Consider the following 20,812-nt stretch of genomic DNA (forward strand, 5'->3'; position numbering starts at 1 on the left):
GGGGGAGCAGCACATATACAAAACTCAATTTTCCAGCTCTATGTTGTAGAAATTTAACAAATTTTTCAAACTTTTCTAAGAGAAAAAGACAAAAGTCCCTCAAAAGGAAGAAGCCTGCATTATCCCAGATGGTGTTTTACCCTATTCTCCTAAAGGATTTAACTTCTGCAGGAAGGGCAATTCCACAGCATTCCAAGGCTGCCCATTAAGTGCCTCAATGTACTTGTTAACTATTTATCCAAAGGGTCCAGAAACAACATATTCTCCAGTACAGCTTGTTTATCCATTTTATTAAAAACAAAAACAAAATATGGCTGTCCAACTTCTCAGGTAATTATAGCCAGTCTTGTTTTCACTTAGAAACATCCTTTCCTGTACCTGTCATCCCTTGCTCTAATAACTATATTCTTCCTTGCCAGAACTCATCCCATTCTTTTCTCTACTGCCTTCCTCTATTTAACAATGTAATTGTGTTTTTATTCTCAAAGTGCCTTATCTTCTTTCCACTTTGCAGAAGCAACTTTCACCTAATAAATCAGTAGATAATGGATACATATTTCTTTTATTTTTCTTTTTTTTTTTTTTCTTCTTCATTTACAGATCAAGTTTGGCTTTAAATATTGTTCAGCTGTCAATTACCTCCTGGAAATGACCCACTCTTTTCTTTTCTTGCTTGTTGGTTTTATTTATTTGTTTATTGGTGCTGGGGATTGAACCCAGGGCCCTGTGCATTTTTTATTTTGAGACAGAATCTCATTAAATTGCAGAGGCTGGCTACAAACTTATGATCCTCCTGACTCAGTTTCCCCAGTAGCTAGAATTACAGGTGTATACCACAGTCTAATCTTAATTCTAATCAAGAATTCCACATTCACAAGGCTGGGAATATAGCTCAGTTTGTAGAGCGTTTGCTTCACATGCATAAAGCCCTGGGTTCAATCCCCAGCACCACCAAAATAAAAAGGTATTCTGTCCATCTACAGTTAAAAATATATATATATATTAACAAAAAGAAAAGAATTCTACATTGAGGACACTAAGTTTCTGCAACTTTCCCCAACTAATAATACATCACTATGATGCAACTAGTTTATTCCTTAGACAATTAATCAACAAATCCCTTTCCCATTTCTATGTCTCAGCAGAGAGGCAATCAATCTGTACAAACGAACCAAGCACTAGAATCATCTAAGACCCTTTGTACATACCATAGGCAATAATTGTTAACCACTTTATCATTCATTTTCTTGGTAAGATTTTTCCAGAAGCATTGCTTAAGCCCCTAAACCACATGTTCACTTCAAAGTTAAATTAAAAGGTAGGAAAAAAAGAAACACCAAAACGGAAATGCAATACTATAACTTACCCTGCAAATTCTTCTGCCAGTTCATGGGGGAGGGCTAGAGACAGAAGGCGAGTATTCTCATTACACTTAGATGATATTACTGGATATATTAGCACTAGACAAGTCACAGCTGTCAAACAATTTTAAGTATATTGAAAACTTTGAAGAACCTTTAAAGTGGTTAAGCCAGAAGAACTACAGCTTGTAAATGAAGAAAATAGTTGCTTCCTGAATAAAAACCCTCTCTTTAGCACATTTAAATTAAAACTAAACACTTTTAAACCACTATCAAATTCCTCAAGAGAAAATTCTTACAGGAGAGAAATGGTAAATTACTAACGTAGTAGAAACATGAAAATTTTTATTTTGGTAAACTAAGGGCAATCTACATATATAAACACATGGGCCCATGCAGATTTATAGGGAGTTCTCTTCCACACACACACACACAAAAAATTAAATTTTGAAATTTGAAAACCTGAAATGAAATTTCCCAAAGGGTAAGTTTAAAATCAAAAGCCAAGAAGTCATCTCAAAGATGACCAAAAAAAAACCAAACTTACAGGCCAGTAAAACTTCACTATAAATCTATCTAAATATATATATAAATATATAAATCTATATAAAGGAAAAGGTAGGTTTATCAGAGGTATCAAAGGTGGTACCATGATAATTATTAATTTTCACAACAATCTTTTCAAGTGACTAGGTTGGGTCCAGGTCTATTTGTATCTCTTATCCAGGCAGGAGAATAAAAAGGAAAAGCAGGTTGTACATATATCAAGTGCTTCTAAGGATTAGAGGTGGAATAATGATGTGCAAGTCATCATTCAAATCACTTAACTCCCCTTGCTCCAAATCCAGGCTGATCAACCAACTTAAGAATTCCTTGTCTGTCCCAACAGCATGCCTGCAGGGTGAGAAGGCATAGTTCAAATATAATCTTTGGGTGTCTATGGGGGATTGGTTCTAGAACCCCTCCATGGACGCAAAATCTGCAGATGCTCAAATCCCTTATATAAAATGGTATAGTGTTTGCATATAACCTACAAACATCCTTCCATATACTTTAAATCATATCTGGATTACTTATAATACCTAATATAATGCAAATGCCATGTGGAATACTTGTTACATTATTTAAGTAAAGACAAGGGGGAAAGTCTGTACATGTTCAGTGCAGATGCAGGTTTTTCACAAATATTTTCTATCTGCAGTTGTTGGGGGAAGGGGATGCAGAACCATCAAATTTAGATAGTCGACTATATATGCTAACAGCTGTCTACTGAGAAGTGGCTTTTCTCACTCTAACTTCATACACTGGCCTTTTGAATTTCCTTCTGACTCTTGTAAGTTCAACCAAGTCAACCACAAGTAAGACTGCACATCACCCAGCTAATAGAGCTACATGCAAAGCACATCTAGGCAGAGAAGCCTCTTCTTTGGAACTTCTAGTGATGGGACAGGGAGGCAAGTGGCATGAGAAAGCATGTGAACTTAGGGAACAGAATCATCTCAAGAACTGTAGTTTAGGTGGAACAGAGTTTTTTTTGGACAAGTTTTTTAACTTCTCTACTTCCTTTCCCTATCTATAAAGTGGTATCTATAACACTACTTATCTCAGGGTTGTTGTGAAGATCGAATTAATTCATGCACTATAGTTGCCAGATTATTATGCTGCTAACAAAAAGTACATAAGAGCTGGCAATCCTCTTTTATTACTACACATCTTTGTAAACAGTTTCTAAGAATTGAATAGAACTAAAACTCTAATCTGTGTAATATAACAGTTTACCAGAACCGACATAAGATAAAACAGAAAATCTGAACAGTCAAATATGTATTTAAGAAATTGAATTCACTACCAAAAACCTACCCACAGAGAAAACCCCAGGCCCAGATGGTTTCACTGGGTAAGTCACTGGGAAAATTCATTTTTATCTTTAGTTGTTGACATAAATGGAAGAACCATACTCCTTTCTAATCTTTTTCAAACTAAGCAACATCTAGCATAGATGTTTACTGCATACATGGCAAAATCAAACAATTTTGGAGTCAGATATACCTTGAAAGTTGAATCAGAAGCAAGTGATTTTTCTCCCACAAAAATACTAACAGAATTTACAAAAAGTTTGCAGTCAATATCAGAGGGTTCACTGACCACATTAAACCAATCTATGGGCACCCTAAGATGCTAAGTAAATATTGTTAAATGAGCATTAACTACAGTAGCACAGAGGGAAAGTTTAAGACAGTAATTTAGAAACAACAAAGTATCTACCAGTCTCTCTACCCTCTGACAAATTACAAATGCTAACAATCAGCTCCCAATCCCAAGCAGTGAATTCTTCCTATCTCCTTTTAAAAATGTCTTTGGGTACCTTTCATTATTAAATCTTAACCTTTTTCCTATGCACTAAGGAAATCTAAAATTTCTAATCTAATTCTGAGGTCCTATCTCTTTAGATTTATCCTATCCTCAAAATTTCCCAATAACTTCAGTTACTAAATGACCTTCTCAGCTATCACTCAATTCTCCTCCATTACTTTTAGCCTGTAATTTCTTCTTCTTCTTCTTCTTTTTTTTTGTAGTTGTAGATGGATAGCATACTTTCATTTGTTTATTTTATGTGCTGCTAACCCAGTGCCTCATACATGCTAGGTTGGAGCTATAGCCAACCCTAGCCTGTAATTTCTTTGAATCCAAAAAATTACCTCCAAGGCAAATTCTAGCCAGGATATATAGTTATTTTTCTAATAAGATGCAGGAAGAGAAAAAATGAAAAGTTCCTATTTTTCCCTGGTAGTTATCATTCCCGAGGCTACATTTAGATAGTTGTGATCTTATGGAAAGAAATCCTCTGTCCTTCAGCCAACAGCATATGTAGTGGAGTTAACAAAGCACTCTAAGAATATGTGTAGGCAGACTTTGAGATCTTTAATTGTGACTACATAACCTCCCACAACACCATATTATTCTATTAAAAGGCTAATGAGAACTATGATTTCAGTTAAATCAAGAATTTATAAAAGATAAGGCACTTAGATAACCAAGTTACAGAATATAATTTCAGAGTGGGGAAAAAACAAAGCTAATAATGGCCAAGAAACAATATAAAGGACTCAAGGAAACAGCTCAATAGAACAGAAAAAAACAACCCTTCACCATATTTTATTGAAACTACAATAACTTTGGAAAAATCACTTGCTCTACAATTTGAGTTGTATACAGATTTTACTAGACTGGGAGTAAGGCAGACTTTGAAATGAAGACAAGCCCATGACATAAAAAACAAGAAAGGGGGCTGGGGTTGCGGCTCAGTGGTAGAGCGCTCATCTAGCACGTACAAGGCACTGGGTTCAATCCTCAGCACCACATAAAAATAAATAAAATAAAGATAGTGTGTCCACTTAAAACTAAAAAATAAATATTTTTTTAAAAAAATAGGTAAACAATAATAGCAATGACCATGTGATAAGGCTGAATACTTTCTGTAAAAGGGAAATGATAGAATTTTACTCTAATGAAGATACTATGACTATTGTGGGAGCAATCTATCTATCATCACCATATCAACTTCCTCATGTCATCCACTCTCAATCTCCTGTACCACTGCAATGAAACATAGTGATTCTATGGTAACATCTGGAGTTCAATCATTGGTCTTTCTCTCCCCTGCCCTACTCCATGCTGACAATTATCACTCTCCATTTCCATCTCTCTGCATCTAGGTCTCTCAGGGGAACCTCAATATCAACATATCAAAAATCAACTCCTTGGCTTCTACATAAAACCTGCTTTCCATAGTGCTAAACCTTTCTTACACAAAAGCAAGTATTTACCACTTAAAGACATTCTTAGCCCAAGTGTTATCCCTCCTCTCCTCTACTTCCTCACTGATGCTAGTTTGTATTCCACATCTTCTGTAATACTCCTCCTCCCCTAAATGATTCCTCTATGTTTTCCATTTTCATCCCCTTCCAATCTATCTGCCCACGGCCATTATAATGCAAATCTGACCATATCAGTCCCCTAGTTCAAGTTTTTCAGTGGTTTTCCACTGTCTCTGAGATTCTTTCAGAATCTTAAGTGGAAATCTTCAGCTGCCACCATTCACTTCCTCCTACTCCCCAACACACACACACACACACACACACACACAATCCCTTTCTCTCCCTCTTACTGCTGTAACAACACAGCACTCCTAGTGTTTCCCTGTATCCGCCAGGTGGTTTGGGAATTCCTTTGTATCATATAATTTTTTTTCATTTCAACACTTGGAAAACACACACAATCTTAATATCCTACTAAAGCTTCACTCATTCTATAAAGTCTCCTTGACCACCTTATATAGTAATAATCAACCACCCCACTCTGTCTACTCCTTCCTTGCCTTGCATATACTTCTGAGTGTACATATGAAAAAATCTAATTAGGTAATTATAAGAGTGTTCTCTCCTTCATATTGTGAGCTCTTTGGCAGAGCAAGGCCATCTTTTTTTTTTTTTTTTAAGTTGATGGACCTTTATTTTATCCATTTATTTATATGTGGTGCTAAGAATTGAAGCCAGTGCCTCACATGTGCTAGGCAAGCACTCTACCACTGAGCCACAACCCCAGCCCCAAGGCCATCTTTCTTAAATCATTAAAATGCAAAAGAATGGCAGTAAGCCATTTAATAAATACTACCTGAAAGTAACAAAACAATGTCTTCACCAATAAGAACTCATCTCACATTTGAAGTATCCCCAATAGAAATATTTTTGAAAAAGATATGCAAATATAAAGAACATAAAATATACAGATTTCAGATTTGAGTAAATAAAAATTTACACAAGATTACTTGGAGAACCAAAAATTCTAAGAAATCTTTCAAATGAATACTAACAACAGAACCAAAAAAAGTATAAAGTGATTTAAAACACACACACACACACACACACCTCAAGGTTCTTATTTTCCCATTAGATATGACCCCATGAGAAACACATGAAACATACCACTTACCTAAGCATATACTTCAAACAATAATTTGTAGACTTAAAGGCAGAATCCATCATAAATTAAGACTTAGACTATGTTTATCAATAGAGTTGGCAGTGTTCAGAGTTGGAAGGATCTAAGACATCATCATCAATTCCTTCCAATAGAGAAAATGAGACTAAAAGAAGAAATTACTTAGCTAAGGTCTCACTGCTAGATAAATGGAAGGTAAAAAATGAGGACAGTGGCTTCCACATTCATTTTCTGTGGCTCTTTCCACTATCCCCACACTATTTTTCTGTGGGTAAGTTATGTACTATTTTGTTATGTTTTGTTTACTCACAAAAGAGTTGCGTTTTTTCCTAGCAGTCTATAGGTGTTATCCAGGCTTCATTAAAACATTAGAAATGACTTCCCCAACTCACAGATTGGTTTCACCTGTCACTTCATTTCCCATCAACAGGAATACCAGCTCTCAAAGTACGGGTTCCCATCAAGTTGAATGAGCTTTTGATGTTGATGCTAACACCATACCATGTCATTATAAGTCAGTATCCATTATGGCCTATGAAACTCAGCCATCACTTCATTGATACTGCATTTAAAATACTAACATTTTCTTCACTAATCCAGTTAAGTAGTTTTATTCTATAGTACCAAGAATGAGGAAGAGATGGGAACAGAAATTTTTAATAAGCCAGATCATCCTGGAATTAGGGAATCTGAGAACCACTAAGGCAATGGAAAATGACACATGTATCTGAAAGAACATTTTAAGTCCACAGAAATCATGAGTTCCACCAATGATTGTAAAATCAAATATCAAATAACAAAATTTTTAAAACAGAAAAATATTATTGAATTCTTGTCATGTTAGGCACTGTTCTAAAAGCTTTACATACAAAACCCCCCAAAAGGCAGGTAAGACATGGATAAGGAAAGTGAACAGCACCAGAATTTCTATACATATGCAAGGGGTTGCAAAATATAAGTAGGGCACACCAATGAAGACTTAGTTTCCAGTCTTCCTATTAAGCTTTAAGTAAACTGTTAAACTGTATGTGTATCTGAGTTAGCAAGACCCTTGATATGCAAACAAAGCACAGGCATGTTATTTAGGTAGAATATTTATGAAGTGAGTGGGAGAGACTGTGACCATCCTTCCCCCAAACCTATGGACTCCTAGCACTACACAAAAACTGAGGGCCCCAAAGATAAAAATCCCTCACTCACAGTGATGAAGCAAGTACAAGACAGGCAGAGCTGGCCCTTCAGCCCAGGTCAGTGTGGTTCCTAAGTCCTTTCTCTTTCTACTCTCTCCAAATACCTCCTTTTGTATAAATGCCCCCAGACAGTCTAAGTACCATATAAAAATTATTAACTAATAATTTTGTAGGTCATCTGCTATGAAAAATGAATGTATTTCTGAGAACCTTAAGCTAACATACAGAAAGCTAATTTTCTAATGCCTTAGAACAACACGCATACTACAATTTCAAGACCTCCTAAGGCAGAATTCAAGTACATTTCAAAACACACACAAAAGACAGGAGTCTTTTGGGGTGGGGAGAAGGGAATGAAGGAGATGAGAAAATAGTCTCTCTTAGGATATTAAAGCTGGTTTAAGGCCAAGCTGGTTAATAAAACTGAAATAATTTTTAGGATTATGCAAAATACTGGGTTTAAAAACTGAATATAATCCAGTGATATCCAATATCTTACTCATAATTTGAGAGCCTGAAATGCTTGCTTTTTAAGAGGGAATTTATTCAACAAATTTCAATTAGGCCTGGGCTAGTAGGCATTATGGAAGCCACAAAGGTATGCAACACACAGCTCTTCCCAAGGAGTACTTGCAGTCTAATTAGAAAAACTAGATAAATGTGTGGAAGGATAAAACAAACAAATTCCAGAAGGGTGGGTTGCCAAGAAGCAGAGAACTTCAACGAAGAAGCAAACACTAGGCTTTTGAAACAGTGGCAGCACTGTAAACAAGCCCTTGAAGGGAAAATGAGAATTGGAGGCAGGGGCTGAAGCATATTTGATGGGCCCAAAATAGGCTATTAAAAAACAAATCAACACCAAATGCTGGAGAGGATGTGGAGCAACAGGAACTCTCTCACTCATTGCTGGTTGGGAATGCAAAATGGAGCAGCCACTCTGAAAGAGAGTTTGGCAGTTTCTTAGAAAACCAAACATAATTGCTGTCATAAGATCCAGCAATTGCACTCCTTGCTATTTACTCAAAAAGGAGTTGAAAAACGTATGGCTATACAAAAGCCTGCATGCATGTGGATGTTCATAGAAGTTTTATTCATAACTGCCCAAACGTAGAAGCAACCAAGTTGTCCTTCATAGGTGAATACATAAACTGTTGTACACCCCACAATGAAATAGTATTCAACATAAAAAGCATGAGCTATCAAGCAATGAAAAGAAATGAAGGAAACTTAATGCATATTACTAAGTAAAGGAAGCCAATTTAAAAAGAGTATATACTGTATGATTCCAACTATGCAACACTCTGAAAAAGGCAAAACTATGAAGATAGTAAAAAAAGATCAGTGGTTGCCAAGGAGTTGGGGGTGGGGATGGTAATGAAAAGGCAGAACACAGTGGATTTTCAGGGCAGAGAAAACACTCTGTATGATAATATAATGGTAGATACATGTCATTACGTTATTGGTCCAAACACAAAGAATAGATAATACCAAGTATGAATCCTAATTAAACAATGGACTCTGGGTGATTATGGTGTGCCAGTGCAAGTTTCATCAATTATAACAAATGTACCACTATGGGGGCTGGGATTGTAGCTCAGCAGTAGAGTCCTTACCTAGCACATGCAAGGCACTGGGTTCAATCCTCAGCAACACATTAAACAAATAATAAAATAAAGGTGTTGTGTCCAACTACAACTAAAAAAATATTTTTAAAAAAAATGTACCACTATGGTGGGGGAAGCTATCCCTGTGCGGGGCAGGGATATATGGGAAATCCCTGGACATTCCTCTATGTAATCATAAAACTGCTCTAAAAAAAATAAAATCTTTAAAAATGAATAAACAAATATACAGATATTTTCATACAAGGGCAAACTCGTGTTTATGAGCTTCTTCATAGGGCACTGGTTAAAGTGGTATATTCATAATATGGTACATTCATAAAATGAAATATAGTGTAGGTGGTTAAAAAAACATGTCAGCATAGGCTGGGGATGTGGCTCAAGCGGTAGCGCGCTCGCCTGGCATGCATGCGTCCCGGGTTCGATCCTCAGCACCACATACAAACAAAGATGTTGTGTCCGCCGAGAACTAAAAAATAAATATTAAAAAATTCTCTCTCTCTCTCTCTCTCTCTCTCTCTTTAAAAAAAAAAAAAAAACATGGCAGCTTTAGATGTATGATATATATTGCTAAGCGAAAAAAGCAAGATGCAGGAAAGGTGTGTGTTATACCATCGCTTGTGTGCTTACAAAATTTGACAATACTTATACAAATATGCTTGTATATGCTTATATATTCATAAATTATCAATGGGAAGATTTAGGAAAAAGTTATAAACAGTATATACATCTGTTGACTGAGGATACTGCTACATAAAACAAAGGGACTGTGCTCTACAGAAGGCAAGAGACTACAGAAAATCCTGAATATTAGGATAAGAGATTTAGAAAGCCTGCATGCATACTCAAGAGCAGGATTCTCAACAATGGAACTACTGACATTTGGGACCAGATAATTCTTAGTTGTGTGGGCTGCCCTGTAAGACTTCTAGTAGCACTGCTAGCCACTAGATACTGAACACATCCTCCTACTTGCTGTCCCTGGTTATGACTACCAAAAACGTCTCAACGTTGCCAAATGTCCCCTATGAAGTAAAACTTCTCCAGGTTGAGAAGTACTGCTCAAGAGCTACAATGATAGTAATTTACAAAACACTGCAGCTCTATATCCTTGCAAATTAACAACTCCAACATACATTCATATATAGATCTGAGGGGCATATTTGGCAGTTTTGAAATGACCTTCATACATCAGTTTCTCAAGCTGAGATAATTCAAGCCCCTTCCCAGATCCGAATTATCATTTCTAACTATATCTACTCCATCACAAATGTCTCTTTTTTGCTCATATTGAATCCTAAATAATGAAGCTAGATAGATGTTCAGTAGTATATGAGAACATGCCAATTCCCCTAATGGGCTTCACAATGATGCACTGACCTGTTACCTCCACAGGTTAATTTCACAAATCAACACACCAGCCTTACCCTCCATTCCACCGACCACCAAATAGCACGTTTCTAGATCCAAGATCTTCTGAGACGTCAAGGAAGGCAATCTTCCAAAAGAAATCTAACAATCATATTTTGGCTCAACTTTTGAAAAACTAATATAACTACTGATACAATACAAATATAATTACTCACATTATACTAAGGTTTCTTCTTATAATTCCTAATAAACATACAAAGTGTAACACAATGTCCTAAAATTGTGAAAGGAATCACCCCTGATTTCAAGGAGACTATAAAGAGAATGATTAGTTCTAAAGCCAAGAGAGGGTTGTACTAGAGTCTACAATCACAATTTTTTTGAAATATTTATTTTTCAGGTTTTGGTGGACACAATATCTTTATTTTATTTATACGTGGTGCTGAGGATGGAACCCAGCGCCTGGCGCATGCTAGGCAAGAGCGTTACCGCTTGAGCCACATCCCCAGCCCTACAATCACAATTTTTATTAAGTGTAAAGCCATTTCAAATATACCACAATGAATGAGGATGAGAAAAAAAGAAAGACATCCAACAGGCTTGAATATTTTTCAAACACAGATCTAAAACTTGGGTTGACTCTCCTGTGTCTTTTCTTTTTGAAAGGCCAGAAATCCAATAATACCCTGGCAATCTTGGCTTCATATTTTGAAGTCACTGATTCCTTCAATGCTGTTGTAGTTGAAAAGTTCTGGATTTCATCCTTATGAAATCATGCTCTTCAGATTCTAGTATTGTGCCGACTACTTTTGCTTAGCTCTCAGAACGTTGGTTCTCATTTGTGGAGGTAACCTCCAGTGACCTCACTCTGTAATAAATACATTTGTGAGTCGCTATGGAAGATGCTTAAAAGTGTCAGCGGCGAAAAAAAGAAACTCACCATTCTAACTACTTCAGGGTAAGTCTGCTCTGTCAAACAGCCTCTGCTTATTGTAATGTAGTCCACCAGTTCATTAAGAGTGGAGCGCTTGTATTCTTTCATTTTAAGATCAGATAGCGTGTCCATGAAGTCAAAAATGACACAGCACTGCTGAAGTTTCTTTAGGAACAGTTCAGGCTGCTCTGAGGTTGGAACGTCTAAGAAAAAAAAAGGAAATGGTGTAAGTCTGTCATCAATTTCTAAGTAACAGGAATTCTCTGCGAAATTTACTTCAAAAGCAAGCTCAAAAGAATAAGAATTCACATGACAATAGTGTTCTTTTTAACAGTTACACATGGGGGGAGGGGATAACATATACACTATTTCAGAGATCTTGACTCTGAAAACTATAATGCACCAACACAATTGACTCTGGTTGCTATTCTGCAACCAAAGATTGACTAAAATCCCAAGAGCCATTAGAAGTTTGAAGCAAATTTTAACAACAACAAAAAAATAACCCTGATGTCAATACCTGTAAATCCAAAAACACTGAAAAATGTCAAATTCTTCCTCATAAGGTAAAGCCAGAAGTTTTCACTGTTGGTTTAAATTAGTTTTACTAAAAAAATTCAAAGCAGAAATGTCAGTCTATCCATTTTAATTTCATGCTGACACCCTTGATATTTAAAGCAATTATTGTGTGTGTTCTTATTTTGTTTTGTTTTTGCTTGATTTTTATGAAGTTTCTTTGTCAAAGACACTTGAAACCCCCCCCCCCCAAAAAAAAGAAAGAAAAATAACAACTCTCTAAAAAAGAGCACACTAAACGGTATGGTGGCACATACCTGTAATCCCAGTGGCTGAGGCAAAAGGATCACAAGTTCAAATCCAATCTCAGCAACTTAGCAAGGCCCTAAGCAACTTAGTGATATAAATTTAAAAAAATTTAAATCTTAAAAATAAAAAGGGATGGAGATTTGGCACAGTGGTAATGTGCCCCTGGGTTCAATTCTAGGTACAAAAACAAATAAGTAAAAATAAAAACAAAAAAGAGCACACCAGTAGTAGGAAAATAAGAGCAAATTCCCTTCATCTACACTCTCTTTTGATCCACCTTTTTCCCTTACATTGGGAAAAAACTACTAACGTCTTTATTAATATGTTCTCAGAATAGACATCTGTTCTTTTTTAAAACAAACAGCAGGTCAGACATTTGGCTTGGTTTAAAAAAAAATATAAGAAATTTTAGGTTAATTAAAATTCTCCAGCTAGAAAGGAATCTGACCTACAATTGGATTTGAAATACACGATTGAGCTACAGACAACCAAATCCACTCCTATCTTTTCTACTATTTTATTTCCCCAAACTGGAGCATCACTGGAGAGGCAATGAAATTATGACCCACATAGGCTCTGCTGCCTTTATCCAAGGCAATTAACTCATTAATCCTCAGAACATCTTTTGAGGTAAGCAGGTAGCATGGTTATTCTTCATTTTTCAATAAGAAAAGCAGGCACAGTCATTGAGATGAACACAATGAATGAACTATGGAGCTGGGCACAATGCCCAGGTCTCTAGCCATACACCCAAGTTCCCTTTGTACTACTTCAGAAGGATTTTAACAGTGTTTGGCCGGTCACTAACAACCATCCTCAGTTGTCAATCTTCCAGTAAATGCTATACAGTGGCTTCACAGCGTAGGCCATCTGCTCTCTGAAGGAGAATGCTACATCATCTAGAACCCACCTTACAACCAAGAGCCCCAGTAGAGCGGAATGGAAACCAGCCTAGGCCTGTTTTACACATGATCCACATGACTAGCTCCATTAACTCCCATCCCCTACCCATATCCCACAACCCAAGTGACAGAGAACTAACCAAGCCACCCTGGACCTCATAGACAATTCCCCCCAAACACTGACTGCTAAGGTTAAACCTAGCTGAAAGGAAAACAGATCTTTTCCAAAGGATATTAGGGAACAAGGAATAATAAATGCATTTGAAGGTATCACCACTACTCTCAGCATAAACAAGTTGTAAATTTGGTAATTGTTAAACAGTGAGTTTCACTCTACTCCCAACCCCCCAAAGGTTCCCAGTGGCTTAATATACTTATAATCAAATACTTTGGATTTAAGGCATAATATATACTTATTCTGTGCTCCTAAAATGAATCATTTTTAAAATCTAGCTTGGGACCATAAGAACCAAACATAGTCAGATCAAGTTTTCTCTTTAAGTGCTACCTGATCAGGTGTTTAAAATAAATAAATAAGCAAAAACTAAATACAGCTGCTTATGAATATGAGTGTATATAGTCTTAACCAGTATCTAATTACATGCACAGGACCACCATAGTCCAGACTCCAGATCCTGAAACTGAATGGAGTTTTGATGCTGTAAAGGGAATAAGAAAAAGCTTATTAAATGGGGTATTAGTTAAAGGTTAAAATCTTCAGGGAAAATTGAAACTTTTGATATAACTTTCATAAAACCTAAAAATCAGATCGCTCACATGGAGAACTCCTTAAACACAGCACATAAGAATTACAAAACATCTATAAATGATAGTCTTTCTGAGAGAAAATCAACATTTAAGCAGTAACAACAATTAATGTTTGTGGTTACTGCAATAACAATCAAGAGATTCATTCATTTAGCAAGTCAAAAAATTCAAGCAGTTAACATTTAGATCCTTTTTAATGTCAGGCAATTGGAGTTTATCCTTTATTTATGCAAACTGGCATGTCATAAACAAATGAGAACCAGGCTAACCACTTGCCAGATGGAATAATGATAATAAGCGTACATTTATTGAACAGAGTTAGTATACTTACTATGTACTATTCTAAACACTTACACATATTACATTTTGATTAATATCTACAACAACCCTACACAGTAGGTACTATTTCATGTTTAACAGATGAATAAACCAAAATAGAGATTGCTTCAGTAATCTGCCCATAGTCATACAGCTAATAAGCATTGGAGACAGGAGTCAAACACAGGCAATCTGGCTCCAGGCCTGGACTCATCATCACCATGTACCATTCAAACACAATCAAAGGCCAGAGTGATATCATATTCCAGAAAATTAGGGGGATGGGGTGTGTGGGCAATCTCCCCTCCAGACCATTCTCCAGAGGTTAACATGCAGAGCCAAAGTTATGCTTTATCATCCTTTATCACAGACTAAATTCTTCTAAAATGAACTCCATTAAATTGAAGAACTTGAGCAGTCAAGAACAACCAAAAGCTGGGGTGGTGCGGGCCAGAGGTGGGGTGGTCCCTTAAACAGGCAATTCCTTTAATAGTAACAATTTAAAAAGGAAAAGAAGGAAACTATTTCATTCAGGGGAAGGATGAACTAACTATCAAAACACTCCAAGAGCCAAGTGTGGTAGAGTTTACCCATGGTTCCAGCTAGTAGGAAGGACAAAGTGAATAAGTAGGTGAAGCAGATGGATGGCTTAAGTATAGAAGTTCAAGCTAGCCTGGACAACATAGCAAGACTCTCTCTTTAAAAACAAAACAAAAACCACAATTGCTCCAAGCAAGTACCAGTAATAGTTGGCCCTTGGATTGTCATCCCTCCTCCCCCTAGCTCTGCTGCTCCCAATCCACCTCCTCTCATCTACGTAGCCCCTGTGGGATCTGAAGGTAGAATTAAAAGGTAGAACAGGCCAGGGGTCAGAGAAGGTACACTCTGAGTAGTCCCAAGAGTTTCAATAAAATTAAAGAAGTTTAGTATTATGGAACCAGTCCCAGAAGTAGACATAAAGATTCTTTCTAAAGAAACATTTATTAAAAGGATCAGTTACTGAGCCATAAAGAAAATCTCATAAATGACAGAAAGCAGATTCCAATCACAATGCATTAAATAAATAACACTAGCTACCCACCTCCCAAATCCAAGTCACCTGAAAATCTATAAACACTTCTGAAGTAACTTGAAAGAAAATTAAAGGTAATAGAAGGAGACCCTCATTGTTACACAAAATTACATATAAAAGGAAGTGAGGGGAAAGGGGAAAAAAAAACAAGGGGGAGAAATGAATTACAGTAGATGGGGTAGAGAGAGAAGATGGGAGGGGAGGGGAGAGGGGATAGTAGAGGATAGAAAAGGCAACAGAATATATCAGACACTAGTATGGCAATATGTAAAACAGTGGATGTGTAACCGATGTGATTCTGCAATCTATATACGGGGTAAAAATGGGAGTTCATAACCCACTTGAATCAAATGTATGAAATATGATATGTCAAGAACTATGTAATGTTTTGAACAAGCAATAATAAAAATTTTTTTAAAAAAGAGGAAAAAAAAACTTATACATGAAAAAAAAAAAAAAAAGAAAATTAAAGGTCATCATAGACTTCCCAAGCAAACCAGGCAGTGGATACTTCTTTCTTTCAATGGAACTGGCCTACAAAAGCCAGCCTGCCCCTGGGGAGAAGAATCCCACAGAATCATATCATAAACAACGAAGAATCGATAAGTGGTTATGTAATACCACAAAGGTCATTAGCACAATGACTATCCATCCAATGTTAGTATGTGTTTAAAGGGGAGAATAATTGATCCAGTCATCACAGATGGTAAGAACATATCAGGTCAGACTCCACTAATCTGGAAGAATAAGTAGACAGATTTCCAGAATATGCTTCCCATCCAAGAAAAGAGTGTAGGGACAAACTAATTGTATTTCTCACTGTGTTGTGCTTTGTTGTGGTGGTGGTTTTGTTGTTTTGGTTTGGTTTGGTATTTTGGTGGTGGTGGTATGGGGACTGAACTCAGAGGCACTCAGCCACTGAGACACATCCCCAGCCCTGTTTTGTATTTTATTTAGAGACAAGGTCTCATTGAGTTGCTAGGACCTCACTCAGTTGCTGAGGCTGGCTTTGAACTCATGATCCTCCTGTCTTAGCCTCCTGAGCCACTGAGATTACAGGCGTGTACCACCATGCCCAGCCATTGTCTTACTCTCCTTTTTAGCATTAATCATGTCTTCCATATACATTTTAGATCATCACCTCCTAGCATCCTAACAATTGTCAACAATAAGACAGAAAATGACTACTACCCCTTCAAGTGTTCGTACACAAATAACTTCAAAATTTACAAGTGTGATAAGCAATGAAAAAATGAACACAGAATTCAAGAGCAAAGAAGAGTACAAATTCAGATTCAGTGGCAAAGATTCTCCTTGTATATAAAGAACAGACTGCAAGATCCATATGTTTTTAACCACAGCCCCTCTCCCTGGCCCACAGATCATAACAAGTATGAGAAAGAGAACTCCCTTTTCCCTCATTATGACTTAAAAGGTTGGTTGTTATTTACCATTTGCAAAAGTTTATTATTCCCTAGTCATTAACTCCCATTATTCTATCCTATCTAATGTTTAGGACACAAGACCATGGATCCAAGGTCAGCTCACTTTCTCTTGAGGCTTGGCTCAATCAGAACTTTGAAAAGCATTGGCAATTTGAGAAACAAATAAGCAGCAAAATAAAAAATAAATAAAATACAAGTTTGGTGTCTTTTAGTTTTAGTGCTATTAGACTTCAATCAACTTAAGTTACTGAAAAATCAGAATTTAAGTTCACACTTGCAAATATGCCAATAAATAAAGAAGGTACACATCACTGTATTTATTAGCCATAGTATGATAACAACAAAGCCAATTTTTTATTATTTTTTTATTATTTATTTATTATTATGTGGTACTGAGGATCAAAACCAGGGCCCCCACATGTGCTAGGCAAGAGCTCTACTACTGAGCCACAACCCCAGTAGTAGAAAAAAAAAATTTTAATTAATTTTTTTAAAAATATGTAGGCTAAGCCGGGCACAGTGGCACACACCTGTAATCCCAGCGGCTTGGGAGGCTGAGACAGGAGCATCACGAGTTCAATGCCAGCCTCAGCAATGGCAAGGCACTAAGCAACTCAGTAAAACCCTGTCTCTAAATACAATACAAACTAGGGCTGGGGATATGGTTCAGTGGTAGAGTACCCCTAAGTTCAACCCCTGGCACCAAAAAAAAATAAAACAAACAAAGATATGGGCTAGTAACTTACTGATCATAGCTATTAAAAGTATGTGGGGAAATATAGTAAAAGTAAATATGTCCATCAGCTGTGGAATAAACATTTCCATAGATGTTTGCATTGGAAGCTAAACCATAACATTATTCAAAACCCCCTAATGAACAATATCTGTTATTCAATGAAATATATTTTTAAATTATATATATTTATAAATTATATTTGTAACATTTCTATCCAAAAGAACTAAAATACAATCCTTCTAAATTAAGAACACTTTTCACTTCAAAGCATTCTAAGATATTAATCACTCAACCCCTTTACTTCCATTTCTCCAACTTAAAAAAAAAAATCGAGATCAACACAGAATATGCTTGGAAACTATGACCTCTTAGCCCTGCCACCCTAACCTTTAGAACTTTTCCTTGAGGTGTCCATGTATGCTATAAGTCCCTCACACGACCCTTAATAAACTTTAACAAAATCCATGAAAATTTTACTTACATAAAATACATGAGTCTATATTTACAGAAAATTAAGAATAATATCTCAGGTCTAAGAAGATGCCTAGTATTAAAATACTAGAACCTTGGAAGACTAAAGCAAGAATACACCATTACATGTGGTAAAATAATTATGTCTCTGTGGTCCATCCAATTTATGTTATCTCTAAACACAGACACAGGCAAAAGCCATTTCTTTGTGTAGGAAATCTTAAAAGAACCTTATTTTACTGCTTTTGACACCTGATAAGTCACAGATCTAACCAACAATATTTCATCAAAACAAGGAGATAACTGTAAATCTTCATAATGAATCAAATAATAAAATTAGGTATCATGTCCTAGAAACTGGATCCAAACATGACATTTGAATCACATAGGAAACTTCAACAAACATAAGCAAATAAGAAACTAACCCCAAACCAACCTATTAACTAAAATAAGTATTAAATTCCTGAACATTTCAATTACTTTGTTACTATATTCAAATTAGTGGGTTCAAAAATGTTTGCTTCTGGATGATGGTGATGGTGGTGTTTTTCCATTGCCACAAGTTATATCACCTCAGGTGATTTCACTGTGTGGCTAGGGTTGAAAAACCACTATTTTTAGAGCAAGAACTTTAAAATCTTCTTTCATCCCCTCTACCTTTGAAATTCTTTCTCTTTCAGCTTATTTAAAATTGACAGTGAAAACTTTCAGTTTCCAAGCTAAGGAAGGCCCCCTGAACCATCTGTAACTGTGAGAGCATTTTTTATTGACCCTGGCTATAAAACAGTAAATGAAGACTTGGCTGTTTTTAGAACTCTTGCCAATCCATTAGAAAGCTTGCCAAACACTTCATTAATTATTAGCACACACTTGTCCTATAGATCTCACAGAAAGGCTAGCACAAATACAGCAGTATCAAAAAGCATGAGACCAGCTGAACATGGAGGCACACCTGTAATCCCACCTACTCAGGAGGCTGAAGCAGGGGTAATAACAAGTTGGGGGCCAGCATAAAAAACTTAGTGAGACCCTGATTCAAAAAAATTTTTTAGAGAGGAAGGGTCTGAGGATGTGACTTAGTAGTAGAGTGTTTACCTACCGTGCACAAGGCTAGCTCTGGGTTCAATCTATAGTACCACCACCACTACCCCACCCCCCCAAAAAAGAAAAGTAGAAAAGGCCAGTACCAAAGTTTCAAGGTAAAAAGAATGGCAATGACAGTAATAATATACACTTACTCTTATAAAGCACTGTAATAAGTTAATCCTCAAACTATTTGTTAGTGGCAACTATTAATATTCCAGTTTTTCCGATGAAGAAACTGATGCCCAGAACAGCTGACTCACCTACCCAACTCACACAGTTACACTCAGTATCTGATCCCAAGTAGTCTTATCCTAGGGTCCATACTAACAACAATAATATCCATGATAGCTATGATAAATAACAGTGACTAACAGCCATCATTACCACCACTGGAGCTATAAATATGCTTTCACTGCCAATCTAAAAGTAAAGGAAGCATATACATTGGCACATGCCTATAATCCCCAGCAACTTGAGAGGCTGAGGCAGGAAATTTACTTGTTTGAGGCCAGCCTGGCCAACTATTAAGACCCTGTCTCAAAATAAAAAGTAAAAAGGGTTGGAGATATAGCTTCAGTGGTAAAGCAACTTTGGATTCAATTCCCAGCATAAATAAATAAATAAATAAATAAATAAATAAATAAATAAATAAATGAAAATTTAATAGATGTTTCTTCAAATACTTGGACGCTTTAAAACAAAATGGAATAAAACAGCCCTAAATAAGTGAACAAATATAGGTGGATAAACTTAATTTTTTAATAATAATATATTAACTATTTTTCCCAGCAGAAATAATCAACATGTGTTTATTATTATTCTTTCATGGAGCTATCCAGTTCCATTTTCCAAAAGCTGACAAATACACACACTCTGATTTATAAGCAAAACCCAAAGGTCACCACTATTGCAGACAAGTATGGCAGCCTCAGAAGCAAAACCACATGATTCAGGTTTTTCATGTTATTCTGACATATGTTCCAATCAAAATAAACAGAGGGAATGTATAAGCACACAAGTATGCACAGAAATACATACACACATAAAACACACACACACACACACACACACACTCCTGATAAATATTTGTTTTCAACACTTTGCTATTTCTCATGTGTTATGTACTAATGCCAAGGTAGTTAATGAAATCTGTCAACACAAGAAATAAAATATTTAAAAACTGACCAACTCCTAATTACAGGTGAAAATTACTTTCCTGCTACCAAACTCACCACAGGACATGAGCCACCAAAGCCTCTGACTCACCAGGTCAAAGTCTCTATTATTAATTCATTTCCTAAGGTCTTATTCCAGGGTTGGAAACATCAGCAGCACAGAGACAAGGCCTTTTGAACATGAGAAATTCCTGGAGCTTGCTGGGCTATGCCAAAGAAGGCTGCAAGACTTATACAGTATTCTACAGTATCTATATCAGTGGTTTCCTCCTTTGAGGACTTTATATACTAGTAAATTAACCAAAAAAAAGTAAGTTGCCATTTTTTATTTCTCCTCCAGTTTAGGTATTAAAAAAAAAAAAAAAAAACTGGTCATGATTTATTTTCACTATAGTTTTATAAAAAGAAAAACACTCCCTGCCCCATGATGGTACTAGGGATTGAACCCACATGCTCTACCACTCAGCAACAATTCCAGTCATCCCCAACCCCAGCTGCCAGTTGTTTTTCTTTTCTTTTTTTTTTTTTTTTTTTA

At 36.3% G+C, this 20,812-nt stretch overlaps 1 protein-coding gene across 3 annotated transcripts in view; it reads right to left on the minus strand.

The window, feature by feature from the left end:
- Ppp2r5e (protein phosphatase 2 regulatory subunit B'epsilon) overlaps window positions 1-20,812 on the minus strand; it is a 149,684-nt gene that overhangs the window by 62,780 nt on the left and 66,092 nt on the right. For all 3 annotated transcript variants that reach the window (XM_048798466.1, XM_015489992.2, XM_048798465.1), the window contains exon 2: window positions 11,486-11,682. In XM_048798466.1, the coding sequence (XP_048654423.1) occupies window positions 11,486-11,682 (197 nt within the window). The remainder of the gene's footprint in view (window positions 1-11,485; window positions 11,683-20,812) is intronic.

This window comes from Marmota marmota, unplaced genomic scaffold, assembly GCF_001458135.2.
Source record: "Marmota marmota marmota unplaced genomic scaffold, marMar, whole genome shotgun sequence".
NCBI classification, from domain to species: domain Eukaryota; kingdom Metazoa; phylum Chordata; class Mammalia; order Rodentia; family Sciuridae; genus Marmota; species Marmota marmota.